General features: G+C 44.5%; 1 protein-coding gene across 2 annotated transcripts in view; it reads right to left on the reverse strand.

Annotated features, from left to right (window-relative positions):
* The window catches only part of PIGR (polymeric immunoglobulin receptor), a 65,013-nt gene that overhangs the window by 24,675 nt on the left and 15,624 nt on the right, over positions 1-24,714 (reverse strand). For both annotated transcript variants that reach the window (XR_014790659.1, XM_084853354.1), the window contains exon 2: positions 1,553-1,656. Coding sequence is in view for 1 of the 2 variants with exons in the window: in XM_084853354.1 (XP_084709480.1) it covers positions 1,553-1,610 (58 nt within the window). In the remaining variant the exon portion in view is untranslated. The remainder of the gene's footprint in view (positions 1-1,552; positions 1,657-24,714) is intronic.

Raw genomic sequence — 24,714 nt, forward strand, 5'->3', positions numbered from 1 at the left:
ACTCAGCAGTGGCCACAAGACTGGAAAAGGTCAGTTTACATTCCAATTCCAAAGAATGGCAACGCCAAAGAGTGTTCAAACTACCGCACCATTGCGCTCATTTCACATGCCAGCAAGGTGATGCTCAAAATCCTACAAGCTAGGCTTCAGCAGTATGCAAACCGAGAACTACCGGAAGTACAAGCTGGGTTTCGAAGAGGCAGAGGAACTAGAGATCAAATCGCCAACATTCGCTGCATCATGGAGAAAGCAAGAGAATTCCAGAAAAACGTCTATTTCTGCTTCATTGACTACGCTAAAGCCTTTGATTGTGTGGATCACAACAAACTGTGGCAAATTCTGAAAGTGATGGGAGTACCAGACCACCTTACCCGTCTCCTGAGAAACCTGTACGAGGGTCAAGAAGCAACAGTAAGAACCAGACATGGAACAACCAATTGGTTCAAAATTGGGAAAGGAGTACGACAAGGCTGCATATTGTCACCCTGCTTATTTAACTTATATGCAGAGTACATCATGAGAAATGCCGGGTTGGATGAATCAGAGGTCGGAATTAAGATTGCCGGGAGAATTATCAACAACCTCCGATATGCAGACGATACCACCCTAATGGCAGAAAGCGAAGAGGATCTCAAGAGCCTCTTGTTGAGGGTGAAAGAGGAGAGTGCAAAAGCTGGTTTGAACCTCAACATTAAAAAAACTAAGATCATGGTATCTGGCCCTATCACTTCCTGGCATATAGAAGGGGAAGAAATGGAAGCAGTGACAGATTTTACTTTCTTGGGCTCCAAGATCACCGCAGACGGTGACTGTAGCCATGAAATTAAAAGACGCTTGCTCCTTGGGAGGAAAGCTATGGCAAACCTAGACAGCATAGTAAGAAGCAGAGACATCACCTTGCCGACAAAGGTCCGTCTAATCAAAGCTATGGTTTTCCCAGTAGTAATGTATGGCTGTGAGAGCTGGACTATAAGGAAGGCTGAGCGCCGAAGAATTGATGCTTTCGAACTGTGGTGCTGGAGAAGACTCTTACGAGTCCCCTGGACTGCAAGGAGGTCAAATCAGTCCATCCTAAAGGAAATCAACCCTGAGTGCTCATTGGAAGGACAGATAATGAAGCTGAAGCTCCAATATTTTGGCCACCTAATGCGAAGAGAAAACTCCCTGGAAAAGACCCTGATGCTGGGAAAGACTGAAGGCAAAAGGAGAAGGGGACGGCAGAGGATGAGATGGCTAGATAGCATCACGGATGCAATGAATATGAACTTGAGCACGCTCCGGGAGAGAGCGCAGGACAGGAAGGCCTGGCGTGCTATGGTCCATGGGGTCACGAAGAGTCGGACACGACTGAACGACTGAAAAAGAAATTAAGATGTATGGGACTTATATCCACTGAACTTTAGCTGGATCATTTCTCATGTATTTCTTTTGTCATAAATGAGTGTGGGTTGTACTGCATCAACACATACGAATGTTTTGAGCTACAGACCTATCCTGCAGAGATGCACCACCGGTGTTCGTAATTCCCCCTGGTGGCTGGTTACATACTCACCACTTGCAGATTCAGCTAGGAAAAAGGCCAACAAAAAGATGAAGACCAGGACAGCCATTTCAACACAGGGCCCTATTCCAGAGATTCCAGGTTCCTTGTACAAACTGAAATGTGAAAATAAATCAGCACATCTGTACATTAAAAAAACTTGTAAGACGGTCATATATATTTTGCAGAATAAACAGGCTTCAATATTCCTTGAGGTGAATAACTCTGAAGTGTCCTCAACAGAATTCCTAAGATGAAAAATGGGAATCCTGGGCAAAGTCCATCCTGTTCCAGTGCTGCCTACACTGGGTTGTTTATCACAATGGAAGCAGGTGATCAAGCACATGGGAACCAGCTCACTCCCACTGGATTTCAACCCACGGTTCATTAACCATTGTTGGCGACGTGCAAACCAGGTCATGAAGTTTGTTTAACACTCATTTATGTGTGAGTGTCTGAGTTTAATGGAACTTAAGCGTGCACAGAACTGCACCCTTAGCCAGTTTGTAGCAGCTACACAAGACAGGCAATGTGGCTTAGTGGCAGAGCATATGCTTTCCACGTAAAGGGTCCCAGGCTCAATTCCTCCGGTCTCCATTTAAAAGAATCCCAGATAGTGGCTCTGGAAGGATCAGGGAGCTGCTGCCGGTCAGAATAGACAGTAACAGATTAAACAGACCAGTGCTTACTACTTAATAAGAGGATTCAGATGAACCGATCTCACACAGAAAGCATGCAGGTGATCTTGGGATCCTGCAGGCTATGGCCATGATTGGTCATGCTGCAATTGACAACTGTGTGAATCAGGATCCACCCTCATGTGGGAAAGCTTTCCCGACACGAACCTACCCGTATACTATGCTCAACATCTAAGGCCCTCCTCCGGCTGCCTATACCGAGGGAAGCTCAGAAGACAGCGACAAGGGAGAGGGCCTTTTAGGTGGTGGCCCACAAATTATGGAATAATCTCCCTGATTAGGCCCACCTGGTGCCAAAATTGTTATCTTTTCAGTGCCAGGTTAAGACTTTTCTCTTCTTGCAGGCATTTGGCAGTATATGATAAGTGTTTAAGCGATCCTGGAATGCCTTATGGTTATGGTTGTTTGTTTTTGAGATTGTTTGAAGATTGCTTCAAACAATCTTCAATCTGTTTGAAGATTGTTTGAAATTTATCTAATTGTTTAGATAAATGTTTCTTTTGTGTATATTGTCTGCTCATGTGTTTTTTATGTAAATATTTTTATGTAAATTTATGTAAATATTTTTTAATTTCTGTATATTGTATTTTTAATGTTTTTAATCTTTGTGAACTGCACAGAGAGCTCTGGCTATTGAGCAGTATAGAAATGTAATAAATAATAATAATACATGTGTATGTTGAACAGGGATGCATCATTGTCAGGGGACAGGGCTAGCCCATATAGCCCCAAAAACACATCACGTGTAGTTCTGATGTGTGAGGGCATTCATTTGAACAACCCTGGTATAAGCCAGCTTCAAGTGTCATAAAATGGAGTGAGCTATAAATGATGCATTATTTTAAATTTTGCAATTAATTTTTTTTAAAGAGCATTGTAAATATGCATTTCTTGATTAGGAGAGGAATTTGAGATAATTTCCCAGAAATAGTGAGTTCTGCTGCTGACAGAAACTGTTTGTTTCATTGTTGTTGTTCAGTCGTTCAGTCGTGTCCGACTCTTCGTGACCCCATGGACCATAGCACGCCAGGCCTTCCCCTCAAAATCCACCTGTTTTGCATAGAGTAATACTTATAAGAATTGGCTAGTCAGTTAATTGGTTCAAAGTTAGAGAGGTTAAAAAAAATCCGGGTACAATCCTTTGCATGTTTAGACAAAAAACTCCATCCTGGCTGGGGAATGCTGGAAGTTGTAGGACTTTTTTCTGTCTAAACGTGCAAAGGATTGTGCCTTTAATGACTTTAAAAAGCTTAATGGATTGATGCCCCTACATGTTCAATTGTGTGATCATGTTCTGATTTAATCCACTAGAGGGCAATGTCAGTGTACAGATGTGGCACTGGCAACATGCACGCACCCTCCTGGGCTGGGGCCAAGAAATACTCTTGTAACTCCTTTGATTTTAATAGGATCTAAGCTATCATAATCTATTAGAGTTTTGCCATTGATTTCAATAGGATGTATAGACTGGACCTTTAGGTTCCGTGTAGATGTTTATCACTGAAAGAACAAGATGAACCATCTCTGGGCTATATTTCAGTGTTGCTCTGATAAGACTAGAAGCCTCATTATGATCTTTGTTATTCTGCAACTTGTCTAGGGGGCAGCATTCTTCTATATATGTGCTTCCACAATAAAAGCAGGTGACCACATCATTCGACTGAATGACTGATTGATTGATTTAAAGGATTTATAAGCTGCCTTTTGGGGAAAGCCCTGCCAAGGCAGTGTACAGAATCCACAAAACATAATAAAAATGATAAAAACAATAATAAAACCTAAATTAACCATTAAAACCAGACAATACCATAAGAACAATGGCACCCAATAAAGCCCTGGCCCATTTGTAGACCAAGGAAAACAAATGTTTTTAGAGTCCACTTGAAGGCCTGTAATGATGGGGCCATCCTGCCATGAGGAAGCTGCATTTTCATGGGTGGTCTGTCTCCTTGCTTGCAGGGTGACCTTTCCACTTCCCTCAAGTATTTGTAATCAATATACTCTATGGCTCAGGATTTCCCTCCAAGCCTTTTTCTTCTTTTTCCCTATCCAATCTCCCATGATTTAACTACACATTTCATGATTTTAGGTATGTGTAAAAGCTAGGACTCTTTAGACCATTATAATGTCATGAGACTCCTAGCAACTTTCCTTAATAAGAAATCAGCTACAGAGAGAGCAATCCTATGCCCCCTAGACAGTATCTGGGGGGGACATAGGATTGTTCAGTTTCTGAGATCCGAGGCTGGAAACAGGACTTGGACCTCAGAGCCCAGAAATCGTACTCCCCCTTCCCGCTCCCTCTTGTAGCCAGTGCAATTCTGGCTACATCTCCCCGCTCAGAAATGGAGTGCAAAGATGGGGAAAAGGGGGCAATCCCGGGGGCAGGAGGGGAGGAGGCCGGAAAGATACAGAAGTGCTGCAGGTAGACTGGTGAAATTGCCCGACTAGCAAAAATGCAAGGTGGTCTGAGCAAAGAGGTGAGGATCTCCTCTGTGCACCAGCCGCCCTGCATTAGATACTCGGCAGCCTCTGACTTCAGAGGCTGCCGACTATCTCCACAGGAGTGTGCCCTTAGCCTGCAATCCCATACACACTTACCTGAGAGTAAGACTCCCTGAATTCAGTGGGGCTATGTTCTCAGTACACACGCATTCAACTACGCTGTATGTTTCTAGCGAGTGTAACTGACTTACAAGGATGCTTATTTATTATTTATTAGCGATATTTATATATCGCTTCTCATTTGAAACAAATCCCAAAGTGGTTTACAAAAGAATAAAAATAAACAAAAAAGACAACACACACACACAATAATCTCATGAGGTTGGCAGAAAGATAGCCCAGGGCTAAGGGAAAGCCAAAGTAAACACATACATTTTCAATAAATGTCTATAACATGCCAGCATTGAGGCCTGATGCACCTCAGAGGGGAGATCATTCCACAGGACAGGCTCCACTGCAGAGAAGGCCCATCTCCATGTTGTCCTCAAACAGAAATCCATAGGCCAAGGCATGGACAACAGGGCCTCCCCTGAAGATCATAGTGGCCTGGGAGGTTGGTACAGAGAGAGATTCTCTCGAGGTAACCTGGTCCTGAGTTGCATAAGGTTTTGTATACTAATACCAACGCCTTAAACGTAGGTCGGTAAGAGACTGGCAGCCAGCGTAGATCCTTTATCCCAGGCATAATATGTGTGGGATAAGACAGTCCATTCAGTAACCTAGACACTGGATTCTGTACTAACTGCAGGTTCTGAACCAGCCTTACAGGCAGCCCCACATAGAGCACATTACAGTAATTCAATCTCAAGGTTACCAGTGCTTCCAGCTGGCCTACTGGAGTTGGATGTGAAGGATCCAGACCAAAAGCATGTGTTTTATTTTATTTCGAACAGTGCTTGTTCCTAACTAGGCCCTCATGTATAAGAGGAAGACAGAGGAAAACTAAAAAAAAATACACCAATATGTGCTGTAAAGACTCAAAATCCAGAAGGCAAAATTCAAAACTGCACGATTTTAAAAGGATTAACTCTAGTTTTTAGAGCATTCAAGTTTAGCAACTCTGCTTAGATATTCAGGTTCAGAATGTTCTGCTCAAAATGAAGATTGTCATCCGGTCTCAAGCCACCTTCAATTTTTGCTTCCCCACCTTCCCCAGCTGATGGTGCTTTTTCTACACTGCTTCACTTAAGCTGGGGGAGTGGAAGTAGGGGTGTGTGGGGGGGAGTGGAAGTGGGGGGGGGGACACACACACACCACCATTTACCACTCTCAGATATATGGGGAGATCTTCCTTCATCGTTATTCTCATTTATTCACAATCTTTCTGCACAGTTTTTTTCTAACACAGCCCATTGGTTCAATTTTTCTAATTGAGTAGAGGTTAATGCTTAGCTTGCAGAAGACAGTTCCCTCCCCTTGCCCTTCACATTATCCTAAATTATCCTCCTAAATTTTATGCAAATATATAATCAGACATTTAAAAATAGCTTGAGGAATTCCCTTCTCAGAGTCACCATCTGAGTCGAGGCAACCTAAAAAAAATGCGGTTAATCAAATAAGTATGACCTAGTTTGATAGTGGGCAGAAACAACACCAGAGACACAGTTTCCACTTTCAAAAGTGTTGGGATTTTTGAAAGCAGGCTTGGAATCTGGATCCATGCCAAACATCTTTCATTACACCCCAATTGGAGAATTCTTCCACACCCCCTGAATCTGTTATCTCTCCCTTCTGTCTTTCAGGAGTGGCTAATGGTTCCATCCACAGACTGACATATCTAGTTTTAATATGGTGGTACATATATTTACCAAAGCAGTGTTCCCTAGATTTTCTCACCAGTACTGGTCTTTGCCACCTAGCTCTTTCATTCCCCTAAATATTTTTTTTTCCTGGAATTGTCCTTGCTTCTCTTTTACTTACGCACTTAGCAGAAAGGAAGAAGGATGCAAGCCAAGCACCTCAACCGCTGCCAAAAACCACTCCTTAAAATCCACATCGACTTTCTTTCTAAGTTTGCAGCTGGTCTGAACTTTGCCCTTTCTTCCCTTTTCATTCAGAAGAGCAAAGGTTAGAGGGCAATGTTTGTCTTGGGTTTTCTCCTCAGCAACCACTAGAGCCCATAAAAGTTGCAAGTCTTTGACATCTTTGGAAACAAGGCTTATTTTGCATTATATAAGGCCTCAGCAGTCCCTACCCTATATATGTATCCTCAGAAGTAAGCCCCATTGAGTTCAAGGTAAATTTGCAGCCTGGGTGGCCCATACAGTTTTTCTACTACTAAAGGCATGTTATTTTCTACATAAAAAAGGCCTGTAATTCCGAGCATCCCTCAGCCAGCCATGGTGAGGGATGCTGGGAGTTGTAGGACTTTTTCTGTCTAAACTTGCATAGGATACGTGGCTCAACAATACTACAAGTGAGAAGGATCTTGGAATTGTTGTAGACCATAACTGAATATGAGCCAACAATGTGATGTGGCTGCAAAAAAGGCAAATGCTCTTTTGGGCTGCATTAATAGAAGCATAGCTTCCAAATCCCGGGAAGTACTAGTCCCCCTCTACTCAGCACTGATTAGGCCTCAACTGGAATACTGTGTCCAGTTCTGGGCACTGCACCACACTTTAAGAAGGATGCAGACAAGCTGGAGAGGGTTCAGAGGAGGGCAACAAAGATGAACAGGGGACTGGAAACAAAGCCCTAAGAAGAGAGACTGAAAGAACTGGGCATGTTTAGCCTTGAGAAGAGAAGACTGAGGGGAGGTAGGATAGCAGTCTTCAAGTACTTGAAAGGTTGTCACAGAGAGGAAGGCCAGCATCTCTTCTCGATCATCCCAGAGTGCAGGACACGGAATAATGAGCTCAAGTTACAGGAAGCCAAATTCTGGCTGAACATCAGGAAAAAGTTCCTGACTGTTAGGGCAATACAGCAATGGAACCAATTACCTAGAGAGGTAGTGGGCTCTCCCACACTGGAGGCATTCACGATGAGGCTGGACAGCCGTCTATCGGGGATGCTTTGACTTGGATTCCTGCACTGAACAGGGGTTGGACTCCATGGTCTTGTAGGCTCCTTCCAATCCTACTATTCTATGATTCTAGGATAGTGCCCTAACCTTCCTGTAAGATCCCTCCTCCTGGAGCCTTTGTCCCAGTCTTTTTTCTGCTGTCTTCCTCCCACTGTAAGAGTTCTTAAAAACACACACAACCTAATCATAATTCCTTTCTGTTCCCTTTTCAGGTGTCTGTGTTGTTCACTCAAAGAGCAGTTCATAGTCCCAGGAAGAAGAGGCACATATGTATAGAAAACATGCAAAGAATAGCACAAATGAGGAACCAAGGAAGTGTATAGCAAAACGTAACAAGAAATATGACATGGGACAGTGGTGCAGGCATAGCTGAAGTTTATATTCTAATGTTAAATGGGCCAGGTTTAAGGTATTAATACTAGTGTACAAAGCCCTAAACAAGTTGTGGTCAGGATACATGAGAGAGCACCTTCTCCCTTACCAACCTGCCCTGTCACTGAGGTCATCAGAAGACTTGCTCCTGGTGGTTCCACATGGACCCAAGGCCTGGTTGGAGTCCACCAGGAAGAGAGCCTTCAGCATGGTGGCCCCCTTCCTATGGAACTCCCTGCCTTTGCAGGTCAGGCAGGCGCCAAGGTTGTGTTGTTTTTGGTGCCTCCTGAACACATTGTTATTTCGAGAAGCCTTCCCTGAGTGACCAGCTGCAGTTTATTAAGTTCAGAATCTGTTCTTTTAAAATGTTTTAATTGCTTTAATTATGGGGTCTTATTCTTTTATCTTGTTGTTTACCGCTCCAAAATATTTGATGTGGAGTGGTATATAAATATTGTAAATAAATAAATAAATAAATAAATAAATAAAGTAAGTTAAAAACACCCATAAGCTCTTTTTGGACCTGTAGATGTCATGAACAGCAGTCACATGGTGCAAGAGAACAGGATTATGCCTGTTGGCCCCACGCCTGATGTCACATTCCCCATCCCCATCCCCTATTATCCATGCATTGGAGGGGCACCTCTATAGCAGGGAGTCTGCTCTTCGTGTGTAGGCTCCTCCTCCCCTGTAATGTGGAACCCTCATCCTGCAGGGTCCTGCATCATGGCGGGAGGCTACATGCAAAGAGATCCCCATTGCAGTTTTGCCCCCAACATGTGGGCAGCAGGAGGTGGGGTCCATGGGGACACGACAGTGAAGATGGAGCCAGCTGGCACAGCACGGCTCCCCCCCCACACACACACACACACAATGGTTCTTTGCATGATTTGCATACCCAGATAGAACCATTCTGTTCAATGTTTACATCTGTGAAGCTGCTGGGAGAGATCGTTCATCAGTTTGGAGTGAGGTGTCATCAGTATTCTGATAACACCTGACTACACTTTTCTTTATCGACTAATCCAAGTGCAGCAAAGGTGTCCTTGGATGATGGTCTCTGAGGGCTACCTTGGCTGGATGAGAGCAAACAAAAACTGAAACTAAATCCAAACTAAACAGACCTTGAGACTGAGCTGACAAACCTCATGACCTTGGGGAGATGGGAATGCCTATTTTGACGGGGTGTACTTCTAGATCCAGACACCAAAATCCTGGATGCTCAAGTGCCTTATCAATTACACCTGAAATACTAGCTGCATACCTTCCCCATGAAAAAGGACCTGGCAGCTGACATCCCTGCAGAGGGATGTATGAGAATTTCATTTCTGCTTGCAAAACATGCGAACATGCCCTGTTCACAACCCTGAATACAAGTGCAAGGAGAACATTTTCTCTGAAAATATTGGCAAATTCTCAGACAGGCATTTGCATTAAAAAAAAACAAACCTCAATTTTTGCTGGAAAAAGTTTGAAATTGTGAATTTTTAAAAGTGCACAATTTCATGCTTTAGTTGACGGGGGGAATTACGTGACTTTGGCAGTTGTACAATTTCCCCATTGATGCCAAATGAACAGTGAGTGCAAAAGTGAGCACAAATCGAGGAGAGATGAGCACTGAGCTGATGTTTGGAGAATTTTGGTGAACTTGAACATGACTCGTTTGCCTATCCTTAGCCTTGTGTGCTATTTTACACAGTCTAGGACCATCCTCTATTTGAAGGTGTCCTATATTTGAAAGGCTGTCCTGTTCAATTCCGGTTTAATGATAAAACAAACCATAAAAGCGGTTGCCTGTCACCAGTGGCCTATCAATGGAACAGGTCACCTGGTCATGGTCTTCCACACTCTGGTAAGATGCACTGTATTTCTATTACAGTTGTAATAATTATTTCTAAATGTGCATCTATACATACAATTTATGTAAATCGGTGTCTTCTTTTCTGGTGATGCATTTCCTCTTTTTCGGCAATTCAGCAGTGACTTTCACATTTGATTGGTCTAATGCACACTACAGGAAGCTGCCCTTGTAGACAGTTTGGAAGCTTCCATTTGTTCACAATGGGCCTGCCTATTTGATGAGAGACACTGGACATAGTGCCCATAGTAAACTAATTTGGCTCTTTTGCACTGGCAACTAGGATGCTTCTGGCCTCGATTCATGGTGCTGATTATGACCTTCAAAGCTTATATGAGCTAGTCTGGTACATCTGAAGGAATGCCTAGGGTTGTTGCAGGCACCCAGCTGGGTCCAGGACTCCCCGCTGCTCACCCCCTGAACCCGGCTCACCGGATCTGTCTGCTTGTGCCTGGCAGCCACCCATCCTCTATGTGAACCACCATTTTTACAGAAGGTGAGGGCCCCAGGTTTTTGTATATCTAATGTTTCACACAACAGTGGCTGTAAAAGGCCAATCTGCCCTTTTTGTATATCTAAGGTTTCAGAAAAGGCCCTTTACTTCCATCTCATATTAGATATATGAAAATCTAGAGCCCCCATCTTCTGTTAAAATGGCGGCTTGCATGGAGCAGTGGGCGACTGTGGGGCATTCCTGGACTGTGCACCAAGCTCTCCAGTGGCAGCTCCTCGAGTGCCTGCTGAGTGCAGAGCCAGGTGGGTCTGTCCATCCCTAGGAATGCCTTCACCCACTCAAGTCTTCCTAGATGTTAAGGTTATCTCAGGAGGCCCTGTTGAAGATTCCTCAACCTTGGAAGATCCATTTGGCAAGCATCCAAAATTCAGCTTTCTTAGTAGTAGCATCACAACAAGGGATGTCTGTCATTTAAAAATCCAGCCCATTTTGGGCCTAATAGGTCCTTGTTGTTTGCCCAGATTGGCTTGCATTTGCAAGCCAAGCTGTGGGCTTTTTCTGAAATCTGGGAACTTTTTGCGTTTCTTCTTCTTCTTCTTCTCATCAATAGAAAGTTGCACAAATTGCAGCTGCAATCTGCTTAATCTGAGTGAATTCTAGCCTTAATTGGCTTAATTTGTGCAAAATCCGGTCTGTAGCCTGTGCAATTTGCACAAATTGTGGCTGTAATTTGCACAAATTACACAAAGTGCAGGTGCAATTTGTGCAACTTTCTATGGATGAGGAAAAAAAGAAACAAACAGTAAATCTGCAAGTTGACCAAATTCAATGCAGATTGAGTCAGGCCAGCTCATGGGAAAATGAGCCAAAGTCAGGGGGGGGGGCAAGCTGCTGAAAGTTTGGCGAACTCCAGCCCCCGGACAGATTCCTCCAACATCCCTAATTGCAACTTGGACATCTTTCCCGCTATAGGCATGGCAAGCTGCCTCGCCATATAGCTTTAGACAACTTGAAAAAACATGTCACTTCATCGGGCTTTTGGAGCAGAGATCTCCCTTTTATCATCTGTTTGTATTGGCTGCAATATAACTATGTGTTTTGATGCTTTTTGGCTGCAAGTTTAATTACTTGGTTTTTAAAGTATTTTTAAAATGCTTTGTGTTTCTGCTGTTTTCCATTGCTATAGTTTTCTGTTTTGTTCTACACTGCTTTGTGCGTTTTGATGAGAAAGTGTTTTACCTATTATAATAATAAAAAAGGATGTGTGTGTGTCAGTGTCATAGCGCCAAGACTGTGAAACCTAGACATTTGAAAGTTGGCATGCATACTAAGGGGAGCCCAGGGGTATGTACTTCAGGGTTCTGTGGTTTTCAAAACACATTCACTAATTTTAATTAATTTAAATATGTCAATGTGTTTGAAGCCTGCAGTACCATCTTCTGTCACTAGGCAGTGTCCCTAACCAGCACATAACATTGCAGTCAGAGACTGGGTCAGCACAGTCTGAGGCTGCGGGGAGCATCTGACAGAGTTATACAACTACCTCCTCCCCCTGTTGTGGGACAGTCCCCCTCAGGGGAATGGTCAACCCCTTCCTCATGGGCCTATTGAGGGCATCATGGCAGAGACCATGCCTAGGGTTGCCAGTTGGTGAGGCACAACATGTCCAACTCTGACAGCTGTGTAACTCCGCTTGAAGTCTTCACTGTACCAAATGAAGGGTTCTTCCAACCAGTGCAAGGCTGGGTCCATCCATTAGTAAGAAAATAAAGAACAAACAGCTGGCTGAAATCCACAGCTCTGGTTATACCTGTATGTGAAATCCTACCCTGTTTTGCAGTTTTACTAACCGCTTCCTGTTTGGCACGCACTTCCCAATTTGGCTATAAAGCTGTCTAATGTTATCACTAAATGGAGCGTGGGGAATGGGAGTGAAACCCACCCATCCTCTCCATGCTTTACCACCCATGCCCTGATGCTTGAAGACTCCCCCCACCCCCAGACAGCTCACTTCCCCAGCCAGCTCACAGTTATCAGACCCATTCTGGGAGAAGGGAGCACTGCGGAGGGCTCATGCACCATTTAGTGATACATGTTCCCTTTAGTGATAAAAGTAGTCCCCTTGCCCATCCCTGTTTTGTGCCAAACTAGTGAGAGCATGATTAGCAAACATCTGCATGTTCGGTTTGGCCTTTAATTCAGTAAAATGGCTGTCGGGCCCCTGTGGATTACCTTAAGGCCGCGTACACAGCATTTTGGATAAAGGTACCTGGAGAAAAAACGTATGTCATTAGCAGTCTGATCTTATGAATGTTTACTTGGAAGTATGACCCCATGTAGTTCATAGGGCTTACTATTCCCAAGAAAGTGTGCATAGGAGTACACTGTAAGTATTCCACACTGAATTTGGGGCATGGGCTACAGCAAACTGAAGCTTCACTGAAACCTGTGTACACTTTATTAATTCATTAATTCATTTATTATTTGCAATATTTATATCCACATCAAAAGATTTTGGAGCTATGAACAGCAAGCATAAAAGAATAAGACACCATATTAAAACAATTAAAACATTTTAAAAGAGACAAGTTCCAACAACGCCAAATTTAGTAAACCGCAGCTGTTCACTCAAGGAAGGCTTCCTGAAATAACAAGGTCTTCAGGAGGCACTGGAGGGAACACAACATTGGCACCTGCCTGACCTCCAAAGGCAGGGAGTTCCACAGGAAGGGGGCCACCACACTGAAGGCTGTTTTCCTGGTGGACTCCAACCAGGCCTTGGGTCCATGTGGAACCATCAGGAACATGCCCTCTGATAACCTCAGTGACCAGGCAGGTTGGTAAAGAAGGAGGTGCTCTCTCAGGTATCCTGATCCCATGTTGTTTAGTACTAATACCTTATACCTGGCCTGGTAGCGAATAGGTAGCCAGTGCAGTTCCTTCAGCAAAGGAGTTGCACACTGAAAAGAGGCAGCTCCTGACAATAGCCGAGCTGCTGCATTCTGCAGTACCTCCAGCTTCTGGAGCAGCCTTAAGGGCAGCCCCACATAGAGTGCCTTGCAGTAATCCAGTGTTGAGGTTACTAATGCCTGTTACTACCATAGTCAAGCTAACCCTGTCCAGGAGACGCTGTAGCTGGCAAACCAGCTGAAGCTGGTAAAAGACGCTCAGAGCCACCATGGCCACTTGGGCCTCCAGCAACAATGACGGATCTAGGAGTACCCTCAGACTATGAACCTGATCTTTCAGAGGGAGTGCAACCCCCTCCAGAACAGGCAGTGAGCCTATCTCCTGGAACCGGGAACCGCTCACTCACAGGGATTCCATCTTGCCAGGATTCAGCTTCAGTTTATTGGCCCTCATCCAGCCCATCACTGAGTCTAGGCACTGATTCAGGACTTGCACAGCCTCTCCTGATTCAGATGTCACAGGGAGCTAGAGCTGCATGTCATCAGCATACTGATGGCATTTAGCTCCAAATCCCCTAATGACCGCTCCCAGCAGCTTCACATAGATGTTAAACAGCATTGGGGACAAGATGGTGCCCTGCAGAACCCTGTAGCTTAATTGCCAAGGGGCCAAGAAAAAGTCAACCAATGTTACTCTCTGAAATTGGCCCCGTAGGTAGGACCGGAACCACTGTAGCACAGAGCCTCTAGCATCCCACAGAGTTGATCCGGGAGGATATCATGGTCGATCTCGATGGTAGCAAAAGCTGAAGTGAAAACAGTAGCACCGGAAGAGTCATAGGTTATGTGTTAGTGTAATTGTTCCAAGGTGCTCATGTCTATAGCCATAGCTGTATAGTCATCATCCCATCCAGGGAGTGGTGTTTTCATCACCCATGTTGCAAAACTATGGTGAATGCCAAGTAGGCACTGTGTAAACACCCTGAAGGATTTATTCTCTGGGCATCAGGTGGTGAACTTTGTTATAAGGGGTAATTCCCAGCAAGGAAAATCTTTTATTTCCTCCTTTGGATAAAAGATGCTTTGTTGATCTTTCTTCCTCTTGCTGTGAAGTTGCTCAATGGCTACGCGTTTCAGGCTATTAATTAACTCCTATGAAAAAATGCCTTTTAAGATTCTGAAGAAAATGTTCACTAGTACTTTGCAAGACGAGGCTGAAGCAAACCAAAGACCCCTACTGGTTTGGAAACTGATTAGACCAATTTTATGCATTGATCCAATAGGTCTTCTCACTAAAGAATCAACATGGGCGCAATCCTATTTGGATGGCCGTAAGCCTCTGAACTTGGGGGCTTACGGCCATCCAATGCATAGCAGGAGGAGCAGTGGAGGTGATCTTCACCTCTGCGCTCCCTCTGCTCTGTATTTTGGCTAGATGGGCTTTTTCACTCATCTAGCTGGGGCACATCAGGAACCAGAGGGAAGGAGGCTGGGGAGGCCAGAGGATACATCATAAGCTAGCCTCCCTGGTCCCCTCCCCAGAGCACCTCCTTTCCTTCCTCTCCATGGTTATTTTTGTGAGCTCAGAGAGGCAGTTGGCATAGCTCTCTCAGCGCGGACTGCAAGGGGCAAGGGGAGGGAGCAGGGAGCTCAGATTCCTGGGTCCAAGGTTGGAGCGCTGTCTCCAACCCCAGATCCAAGAATCCAAAATATCCTGTGCCTACTTTCTATCCATCTAGCCTAATATTGCCTACTTGACTGACAGTGGCTCTCCAAGGTCTTGGGGAGACATCTTTCACATCACCTTCTGCATGATCCGTCACATTGGTGATGCTAGGGATTGACCATGGGGCCTTTGGCATGTAAGGCTCTGCCACAATCAAGGTTTTCATTCTTTTTCAAAAGTCTGAAAAACACTTAATGTCTTAGGAATTCTGGCTATTTCCCAGACTGTCCTGATAAATACCAACATTTACCAATAACCTAGAGACCTGTGTCCAAAGATCTGGCTGCTTAATTTGAATAAGTGGACAAGTTAACGTTGAGAACTTTCCCACCTCTCTTTTCCCAGTAGGGCTTTCCCACTTCCTCCTTTCTCTACAGACCCTGAAAAAAATGCTACTGGAGATCAGGGGACCTTCCAGAATGGTATGAGATATGGGGGAGGGCTCCAGCTGGAATGGGGAACTGGTAGAAAACAGAGGACCCCCCTCCCCCACTCACACAAGGGGCTTTCTCGTGTTCAGTATGTGAAATACAGTGCTCACTCATTCCCTGCTTCTTGCTCTCACTGCCCTCTTGGAGTTGTCAAGCCACAAGCTGCAGTGACACTAGAAGCCACAACTGGTGGTATTCCCTTTCTAGGATACCCTTATGAGAAAGAGCAAAGGAGGCACCGCAACAATACAGTAGCATAAAGGTATTCATAAAAATACAAACCAAACCTTCAGGTACAATAATACATGAAAAATAGGATGAGGAAATAATAGAAACACAATGCCACATAACTGCATGCAAGGTCGAAGGGGTGTGATATATAAAAAGGTCAATTTGGGGTGGTGGCTGGTATGCTAGTCGAAGACCAGGGAGGCTCAGATTCAAGTCCTCATTTGGATGCAGAACTGTCTGGCTGACAGTGGTGTAGTGGAGCCAGCGCTCACAGGGTCCAAGTGCTGGGGATTCTTGATTCGCAGAGTCAATGACATCATCTCAGGCTTCTCTGTTCCCTCTGAGTTTAGCTGCATTCCTTACAGTGGTGGTAGTGATGGATTTTCCCTGCCACAGTGTGTTGTTATATTGTACTACCCTTGTTGTACTGCACAGTATTTGATGTTACCTTGGTCTTGAATAGGTAGTTAATACCCTTTAACTTTACAAAACGCATATATGAGGTTGAGATTGAGAGAGAGAGAGAGAGAGAGATCAACACAGCTGCCTAGATTTCTGGCCTCTCCTTGGGGGGTGTGGCTATGAGGACTGTCATGATGAGTGCCTGCACTTCAAAATGTACCTTTACACCACTATGGGTGACCTTGGGCCACTCAATATCTCTCAGCCTAACCTATCTCATAGGATTTTTGTGAGGATAAAATAGACTGGGGGAGTAAGAGGTCAAGCACACCATCCTAACCTCCTTGGAGCAAAAGTGGCGTAAAATGGATAAAATACATACATCGCAGAGCAGGGGACTTTTGGGTATTTATGCCAACCCATTTATACTTTTGAAGGGAAGCAGCCCTGTCGAAGTCTAGACTCTGGACCTAGCAAACCTATGCCTCCACTTCTTGGACCCCTGGCCTGCAATCTCCATGCCTCCAACTCTCTTGTGTAGCAACAACTCACTTTCATCCTGCCAATAATTTGCAGTCCCCCAGTCCTTAGGACCAGACCCTTTAGACTCCTTGGAGCTACTTTTTTCAGCTCCATCCCTCATTCACAAGTCCTTGCTTTTCAATCCACTGCCCATTCTGAAGTGTTTCTTTTCACCATTCTGTCTCTTGGCCAGTCTCTCTAGCATTTCTGATTCCCCTCCCTGGCCCCCAATTTTAAATACTGTGAGATTTCCTCAGTGACATCTTCCTCATTTGTCCTCGAATCAGGTCACTGTTTCCTCTGCCCTTATTCTCAAGCCTCCACTTTCTTCAGCTACCATTCCTGTAGGTTCCTATTTCTAAGTCCAGTCTGCTCCTGTCAGCCACCTGGCTCCCTGTTCTTTGCCATCCTATCCCCTGGGGCCCCTTTCCAGTCCCAGGTTTTCCTATGGTGCCATTCTTACCTCTTGGGGAGATAGTACAGACAGTTACCAGCAAGAAATAGGATAAGGAGGGGGGTAGGGGATCAACACTGTACTCCCTGATGTCGGCCTTGGCAGGTGCCTGACAATGCCAGCCCCTGATGTCACCCTCCCTAGAGGTTTTGTGTAATTTCAATACTGGTTAAACTGACAATGTTCCCTTTCCTCACAGCAATTTAACTGCAAACATAGTCAACTCTGTTCCCTGTGCAGTCGGAATGTTCAAACCATGAACATGCTGCACCACCAGGCAATCCGGGCCAGAGGCATAAGCAAAATACAATATAAATGACTGAAATCTGGATGAAATTCCATTATTTAGTGGCGGGAAATGGAGGCTCTTGTGATGAACAGAAATGTGTGCCATGGTAAATATTGTCCTCCACTGGTAAATTGTTGAAAAGAAGACAGAATATAGTAAAAGGCACTTGTTTGGACTTGAGATTTGACAGCACCGCCAACTCCAGGCCCTTGGCCAAGACATCAGCTGAATCTACACATCACAGTTATACCGTTATCATACCGTTATCGTAACTGTTGGTACACATGATACCAATGGGCACCAACGGTTATGATAACAGCATGATAACAGTATAACTGCGATGTGTAGATCCAGCCATCCTTGATGTCTCCTTCCCTCAGTGAATCTATTTCCTCACTGCCACTGCACTAGCTGCTACTGCTCTCATCCTCTTTCTCCCCAATGTGAGCAAATAGGCAGTAGCATATAGTGTTCCTCCTTCTCACTACCACCATTGCCGGGGCAGGTGTACGAGCAGGTTGCAGTTGTGAAGAGGAAGACCAACTCCAGAGGGCTTTTGTCAGGGTGCCCTTGCTGGGGTGTGGGCCCTGGAGGAGGTGCCCAACCATGCCTGGCCTTGATGACAGCATATATTTGTCAGCATATGTCAGAATTCTCTGAGATTTACACCGGCAGCCATAAATGTTAAGAATTACCAGTAAATGTCAACATTCATAAATGTTATGAATTCTGATATTTCCTATAATGCACTCAAAACCCATATAAATATGATGATCCATTCTAACATAAAAATCACACACATGCAGGAATGAAAATAGTGCACTGTGTGAATCTGCCTTAAGTTTCTAGTCCTCATGTTAGCAAAGAAATACTTAGGTGTGTGATCACACTGTCTCAGATGTTCAAAAGGAAAACATGAAGGAAAACTGAAAATAGCAACACAAAGTCTGCCATTGTTTATGGCAACAAGAAAACTGAGGCTGCCAGTACAAATAGAAATTTGACTAGCTGATATAAATCACTGGTGCATACCAGGCAGCGGGAAGTTGTGGTACAAGCAAACTTTAATCCGAGGAGGTGAATTTGCATTTCTCTTCCTTCACTGTCTCACTACACAGTGGTTTAGAGTATTTTTAGCATTTTTGTTACTCTCACTTCTACTGTTTTATGAGAAAATGATTTAAAGCTGTTCCCAACTTTATTTGTGTTATCAGTAAATGGCTGGTGCAAATCCATGTAAGTTAGCACAAAACTTTGGCACAGGTTCAGAGGAGATATGAGAATGAGGATTTTTTTTTTAATCATTTGCCAGGCCCCACCTAAGGGTATGTCATTTTCACACTTTTGGTAGCAGCACAAAACTACCAAAGTTGTGATTTGTGGCACAAAATAGTACAAAACTAGCACAAAACATTGGCACAGTTTTGGAGTTGATATGACAATGTGCGTGAGGGGGTGGTTGTTAACTACGAACCCACATTTGATGCATCAGTACACAGTTGTAGGCGGTGGCACAAAACTCAGGATTTATGGCACAAAGCAGCACAAAACTGGCACAAAACTTCAGCATGTATGCTTGGAGGAGATACAATTGGGGAGGGGGTCATAGTCAACAGAGCAAGAAACAAAGCTACCTTGAAACTGGTAAGGCAGGAAGCTACTTTCTCCAAAACTGATCTTATTTCCTGCAAAGGGGATATTAGGGAATCTAAGTTGCATTATAAAAGTCAAAGATCTCCCTAGCCATTTTGGAGGCTAAATAATCATTGCTCTACATTGTTACTGGAAATTTCAGTAAAAGGTTGCTCCTGGGAAGCTCTTATTCCCATTTATCTTATATCAGGAAACAGATCCAAAATTTGCTACCATTGCAAGGTAGACAAGGAACACACAGAGGAGCAAATCAGGATCACACTGGCTCCACCCTCTATGTGTTCAAGCATCCTTTTTGCACATAGCCTCTACACTCAGGCCGTTGTATATGAGGTCCTTACTCTAGAAAACTGAAGGGTAGGAATCATCTGTACTATGTGTGTTGGGTGTATGCAGACAGGCTCTATGCATTCATTTCAGTTTAAAGCAACATCTGAACAGGGCTACACAAGGATTGAGCTTCTTAAGTCTGATAATATATATTGCAGCCTTCCCCAACTTGGTGGCTTCCAGATGTGGTGGACTGCAACTCCCATAATTCCCAGCCAGGGCTGGGAATGCTGGGATTTGCTGTCCAACACATCTGGAAGCCACCAGGTTGGGGAAAGCTGATAAACTCCGTCATTAGTATATGATATACATTTTTATTCCTCTCCATTGATGCCAATACCTTTGAATTCATTATCCTGCCTAACTGTTGTGGTTGCTAATGATTCCAATGCAATACTGAATAGCAGTGGCTATTCTTTATTTATTTATTACAGAGGAGCGCTCTCTGAGAAACACAAGTCCAAAGCCCTCTTGGGAACTTGGAACAAGTTCCATAATTCTTCATATCCTGGTTAATGCAGTCTAATTCTGAAAAGGGCTGTGTGTGCATGTCTGTTTGTGTGCTTTTACAACATTCATCCAATCATCCCTTTTCAATAATGGTAGGTTGTGGAGCACCCATAAAAATGTCAAGCATTTTTCAGGCACTTTTAATGAACATCACAACATCACCCCTGAAAACAGAAACTGATTCTTTGTGTGTGCCTCCATATGTCTATGGCTGCTAAAAGAAAGAGGACTAAGGTGGCCACTTATGCATCATTTAAAAAGAGGAAATACATCGCTACAGGACACAGGTCTGCATAACATTTGCACACGATGATGGGGAGAGAAATCCTGTGGCCCCTAGACAGAGTCTGGAAGGCCATAGGATACTTCAGGTTCTTGGATCCTAGGCTGGAGGTAGCGCACCGACCTTGGACCCAGGAGTCGGAGCTCCCCACCCCCTCCCCTTCACATCTGAGGGAAGGGAAAGGGAGAATGCTAGTGGGCGGGGCAGGGAGGGCTTACGCCTATCCCCAGGCATCTCCAGCCTCCTTTTGTTCCCCTCCCCAATGCCTCAGCATGCATTTATTTATTTGCTTGTTTGTTTATTTATTTATATCCTACTTTTTTTTCTTCCTTAAGGAACCCAAGGCGGTGTACATAATCCCCCTCCTCTCCATTTTATCCTCACAACAACAACCCTGCATGTAGGTTGGACTGAGAGTCAGTGACTGGCCCAAAGTCACTGAGTGCGCTTCCATGGCCGAGTGGGGACTAGAACCTGGATCTCCACACTCCCAGTCAAACACTCTAACCACTACACCACACTGGCTCTAGTGCCCCAGGCGCCTCCTGCTCTGCACTGGATACTCATAAGCCTCCAAGTGTGAAGGCTTATGAGTATCAAAGGCAGATCCAATAAAATTGCACCCTTATATTATAGATGCAAGTTTATGAATAAAGACTGTAATTTAAACAGAAATACAGCACATCTCAGCGTAGTGGGGAAGTCTATGCCCAGGTGACCTGTGCGCCTTGCTCAGTCTGCTCTCCAGGTGCTCACTCCAGCTCTTCCTTCTGATGCTTGTCTTTATACAGGACTTAGACTGGATAGTCCTTCAAAGAGAGAATGCCTTCAAATAGAGAGCTATTCTCTGACAACCTTCAAAAATAGAGGACAGTCCTCTGTAAAGTAGGTCATGTGGCCACCCTCACTGGGGACCATAGTAAAATTCACACAACAACTTTGCTTATGTCATGTCATTTATTTTTTCTTCAGAGATGATAGTTTGGATGCATTTTGCATGTGAGGGTTCCGCATGAGCTTAGCGCATAATTGTACGTGCTGCACAATTCAAAAGTTTGTGATGACATACTCAACCACCACTTCACTCTGGAATCCTCACGCAGTTAATTTGCAGCAACAACAAAAGCTATGGAACAATAAACAAAGGTACTATAGGAAGCAGCAGTTCTACTATAACAAGGACTTACTCATTACATTGAGCTGTTAATTGGCTGTTAATCCGCTGCACCTTCTTTCAGTTTCATTGCAGAATTGAGATCTGAGTGCTACATGAGGAGCATTGCCTTTCCTGCTTTTCTGTGACATAATCTCTAGGTGGTACTGTGGTATAGTGGGATAGTGCAAATACACAAGAGGAAATCACGCTTTCTTTCGCTTTCACAATAAAATGCCACATTTTCCCAGCTCTAAAAATCTCACCGAAAGTGCTAGTTAGACTGCAAAGCAAAACTTCAGGGTCACTTCATTGTATAAAGAACTCATAAACAACCGTGATGAGGGAATGTGAGTGCATGACAAAGGCCTCGTGTAGAATAGCCCATTGGTAACAACCACAATATGGGGCCATCTGGGCCTTGTGGGTATATTAAAAAAATAAGGATCTATCACTCAGAACCAAGCCTGGGGGATACATGGCTCAACAACACTACAAGCGAGAAGGTCTTGGAATTGTTGTAGATCACAAGCTGAATATGAGCCAACAATGTGATGTGGCTGCAAAAAAGGCTAATGTTATTTGGGGCTGCATTAATAGAAGCATAGCCTCCAAATCCCAGGAAGTACTAGTTCCCCTCCACTCTGCACTGGTTAGGCCTCATCTGGAGTACTGTGTCCAGCTCTGGGCACCACATTTTAAGAAGGATGCAGACAAACTGCAGAGGGTTCAGAGGAGGGCAACAAAGATGATCAGGGGACTGGAAACAAAGCCCTATGAAGACAGACTGAAAGAACTGGGCATCTTTAGCCTTGAGAATAGGGATGTGCAAAAGTCACCGTTTTGAAGGAATGATTCGCGGTGTGGGGGAGGCGCTCCACCCCCCCCCCCCGAAACCCTAACCCGGCCAGCTCCACTCTGCGGCAACTCCACGGAGCCACCGACTGGGTGCATTCGCAGGCATGCAGAGCCTGCGGATGCAAATGGCGGCGACTACGGTGGCCACCATTTGCGTTCCTGTTTTTTTGCCGTTATAGGCTACGTAAATATTTATGTAGCCTATCACGGCAAAAAAACAGGGGCACAAATGGCGGCGGCTACAGCGGCCGCCATTTGCGTTCCCTTTTTTTGCCATGATAGGCTACATAAATATTTATGTAGCCTATCACGACCTCTGCAGGGACACAAATGGCGTCCCTGCGTTAGCCACGATAGGCTATCTAAGTATTTACGTAGCCTATCACGGCAAAAATGGGGAAGCGAATGGCAGCCGCAGATGCGGCCACCATTTGTAAAGCAGCGTGAACAGCACCAGGTAAGTGCTCCGTTTCGTGTGCCTTTCACGGGGTGGTGGGGCGGGGGGGCTTCGTTCCGCCATGGATTTCAGGGGGCTGAATGCACTGGCATTCAGCCTCACTGCGATCCGTGGCGGAATCCTCTGATATCCCTACTTGAGAAGAGAAGGCTGAGGGGAGCTATGACAGCGCTCTTCAAGTACTTGAAAGGTTGTCACAGAGAGGAAGGCCAGGATCTCTTCTCGATCATCCCAGAGTGCAGGACACGGAATAATGGGCTCAAGTTACAGGAAGCCAGATTCCAGCTGAACATCAGGCAAGACTTCCTGACTGTTAGAGCAATACGACAATGGACCCAATTACCTAGGGAGGTAGTGGGCTCTCCCATACCGGAGGTGTTCAAGACGAGGCTGGACAGCCATCTGTCAGGAATGCTTTGACTTGGATTCCTGCATTGAGTAGGGGGTTAGACTCGGCCTTGTAGGCCCCTTCCAACCCTACTATTCTATGATTCTATAAATATTATGTCAGTAATGCCTCTGGTGACAGATATTTCAGTACCAATAATGGTAATCAAATTGTCAATTATTTAGTTTATTATTTACTAGCAATGGGGAGCATTATTTGGATTTTCTGCCTCAGGCAGTAAAATTGCTTGGGTTGGCTCTGCTTTCACCTAAGAGTGCAATCCGTAGCACACTGCTAGGGACTAAATCTCTTTGAATGCACATTGAATACTGGTTCCATTTCTAATCCTACCTTTCAACTATACCTATTTTTTTAAAAAAATCCAGGCTATCTTCAAGGTAGTTTACAAATGATTAAATAGAAAATATAATCAAATGTAAGAACTCCAGATCTATTTTCCTCACTCAGTGTGAGGTTGCTGCTATGCGCTTTATCTGTACTAATATTGTATCTAAGGTCCAAACTTGGAACCATGGGAAGCAGGGAAGATTTTAGGGGGCAATCCTATGGCCGCTAGTCAGCAGCTAGATGGCCATAGGATATCTGGGTTTCCAGGAACCGAGCTTTGCCCCTTCCTACACTGCCTCTCAGGCAGCTTGGAATGACCCTGTGCTCCACGCTTGGAAGAGGAGCATGGAGCAGTGAAAATGGGGACTTCCGTGGGGCGTTCTGGGGTGGGGAAGGCAGAAATGCCGGTATGACACACCCTATGTGTCATCAGACAGCCTCCTCCCCCTCTCCACCTTCCCGCAGTTAGACAGCCAAAATTGGCTGTCTAGCCACAAATGCGGGTGGCTGAAGTGTGGAGGGGACAATCTCCTCCATGCTTCTCCTGCCCTACATTGGATAGGCGGTCACTTCCAAGTTCAGAGGTGGCCACCTATCCCCATAGGATTGCACCTTTAAATATTTCTCTCCCTATCACAGTCTAGACAAAGCTGCTATTTGCATTTCACTGGTAATCTCCAAAATAATTTTTAAAATGTGCATATTATTGCAGCTAGATTTGCCCTAATACTTACAATATGTCAGCTACCTAGGTGACAAAATATGTTATCTCTTTCTTGGTGATGAAATCTTAAAGCTTTAGAAAAGTTTATTTTATTTTTTAAATATTGAAGTTCTGGTTTTTGTAGTTTGGTGGATGAGAAATGTTTTAAGTAAAGAGCAAGGGGTTTGACTAATCAGCTTTCTCCAACCACCAGATATGTTGGAGTACAATGCCCATCATCCCCAGCAAGTATGGACCATGATGAAAGCCTTCCATCAGCCTTCTCATGAAATACAGAACCACAAAAACAATACAGCCACAACACAATAGGAGCAGCAGTAAAACAGCAATGTCAAACCATGTGAAATAACAATAAAACTCAGCGGGTTGGATCCAGAATTATTTTCCTTAGTAGACCTGTTGAAATCATGACTAATCTAAGTCCCATTGATTGGAACTATGTCTGGATCCAACCCTATTTTACCGATAACATTCATTAGTAGCATAAAGTATTTTTATCACTCTTCATAAAAGCACAGGTGAAATAGTTGCTTTGACCTTTGGCTGGTTTCACTCTTCTGAAAATCTGACTTCACAATGGGTGCTGCTGGGAAA

Source organism: Heloderma suspectum, chromosome 4 (assembly GCF_057233095.1).
Source record: "Heloderma suspectum isolate Gila_16-S chromosome 4, 16-S_ref, whole genome shotgun sequence".
Taxonomy (NCBI): Eukaryota; Metazoa; Chordata; class Lepidosauria; order Squamata; family Helodermatidae; genus Heloderma; species Heloderma suspectum.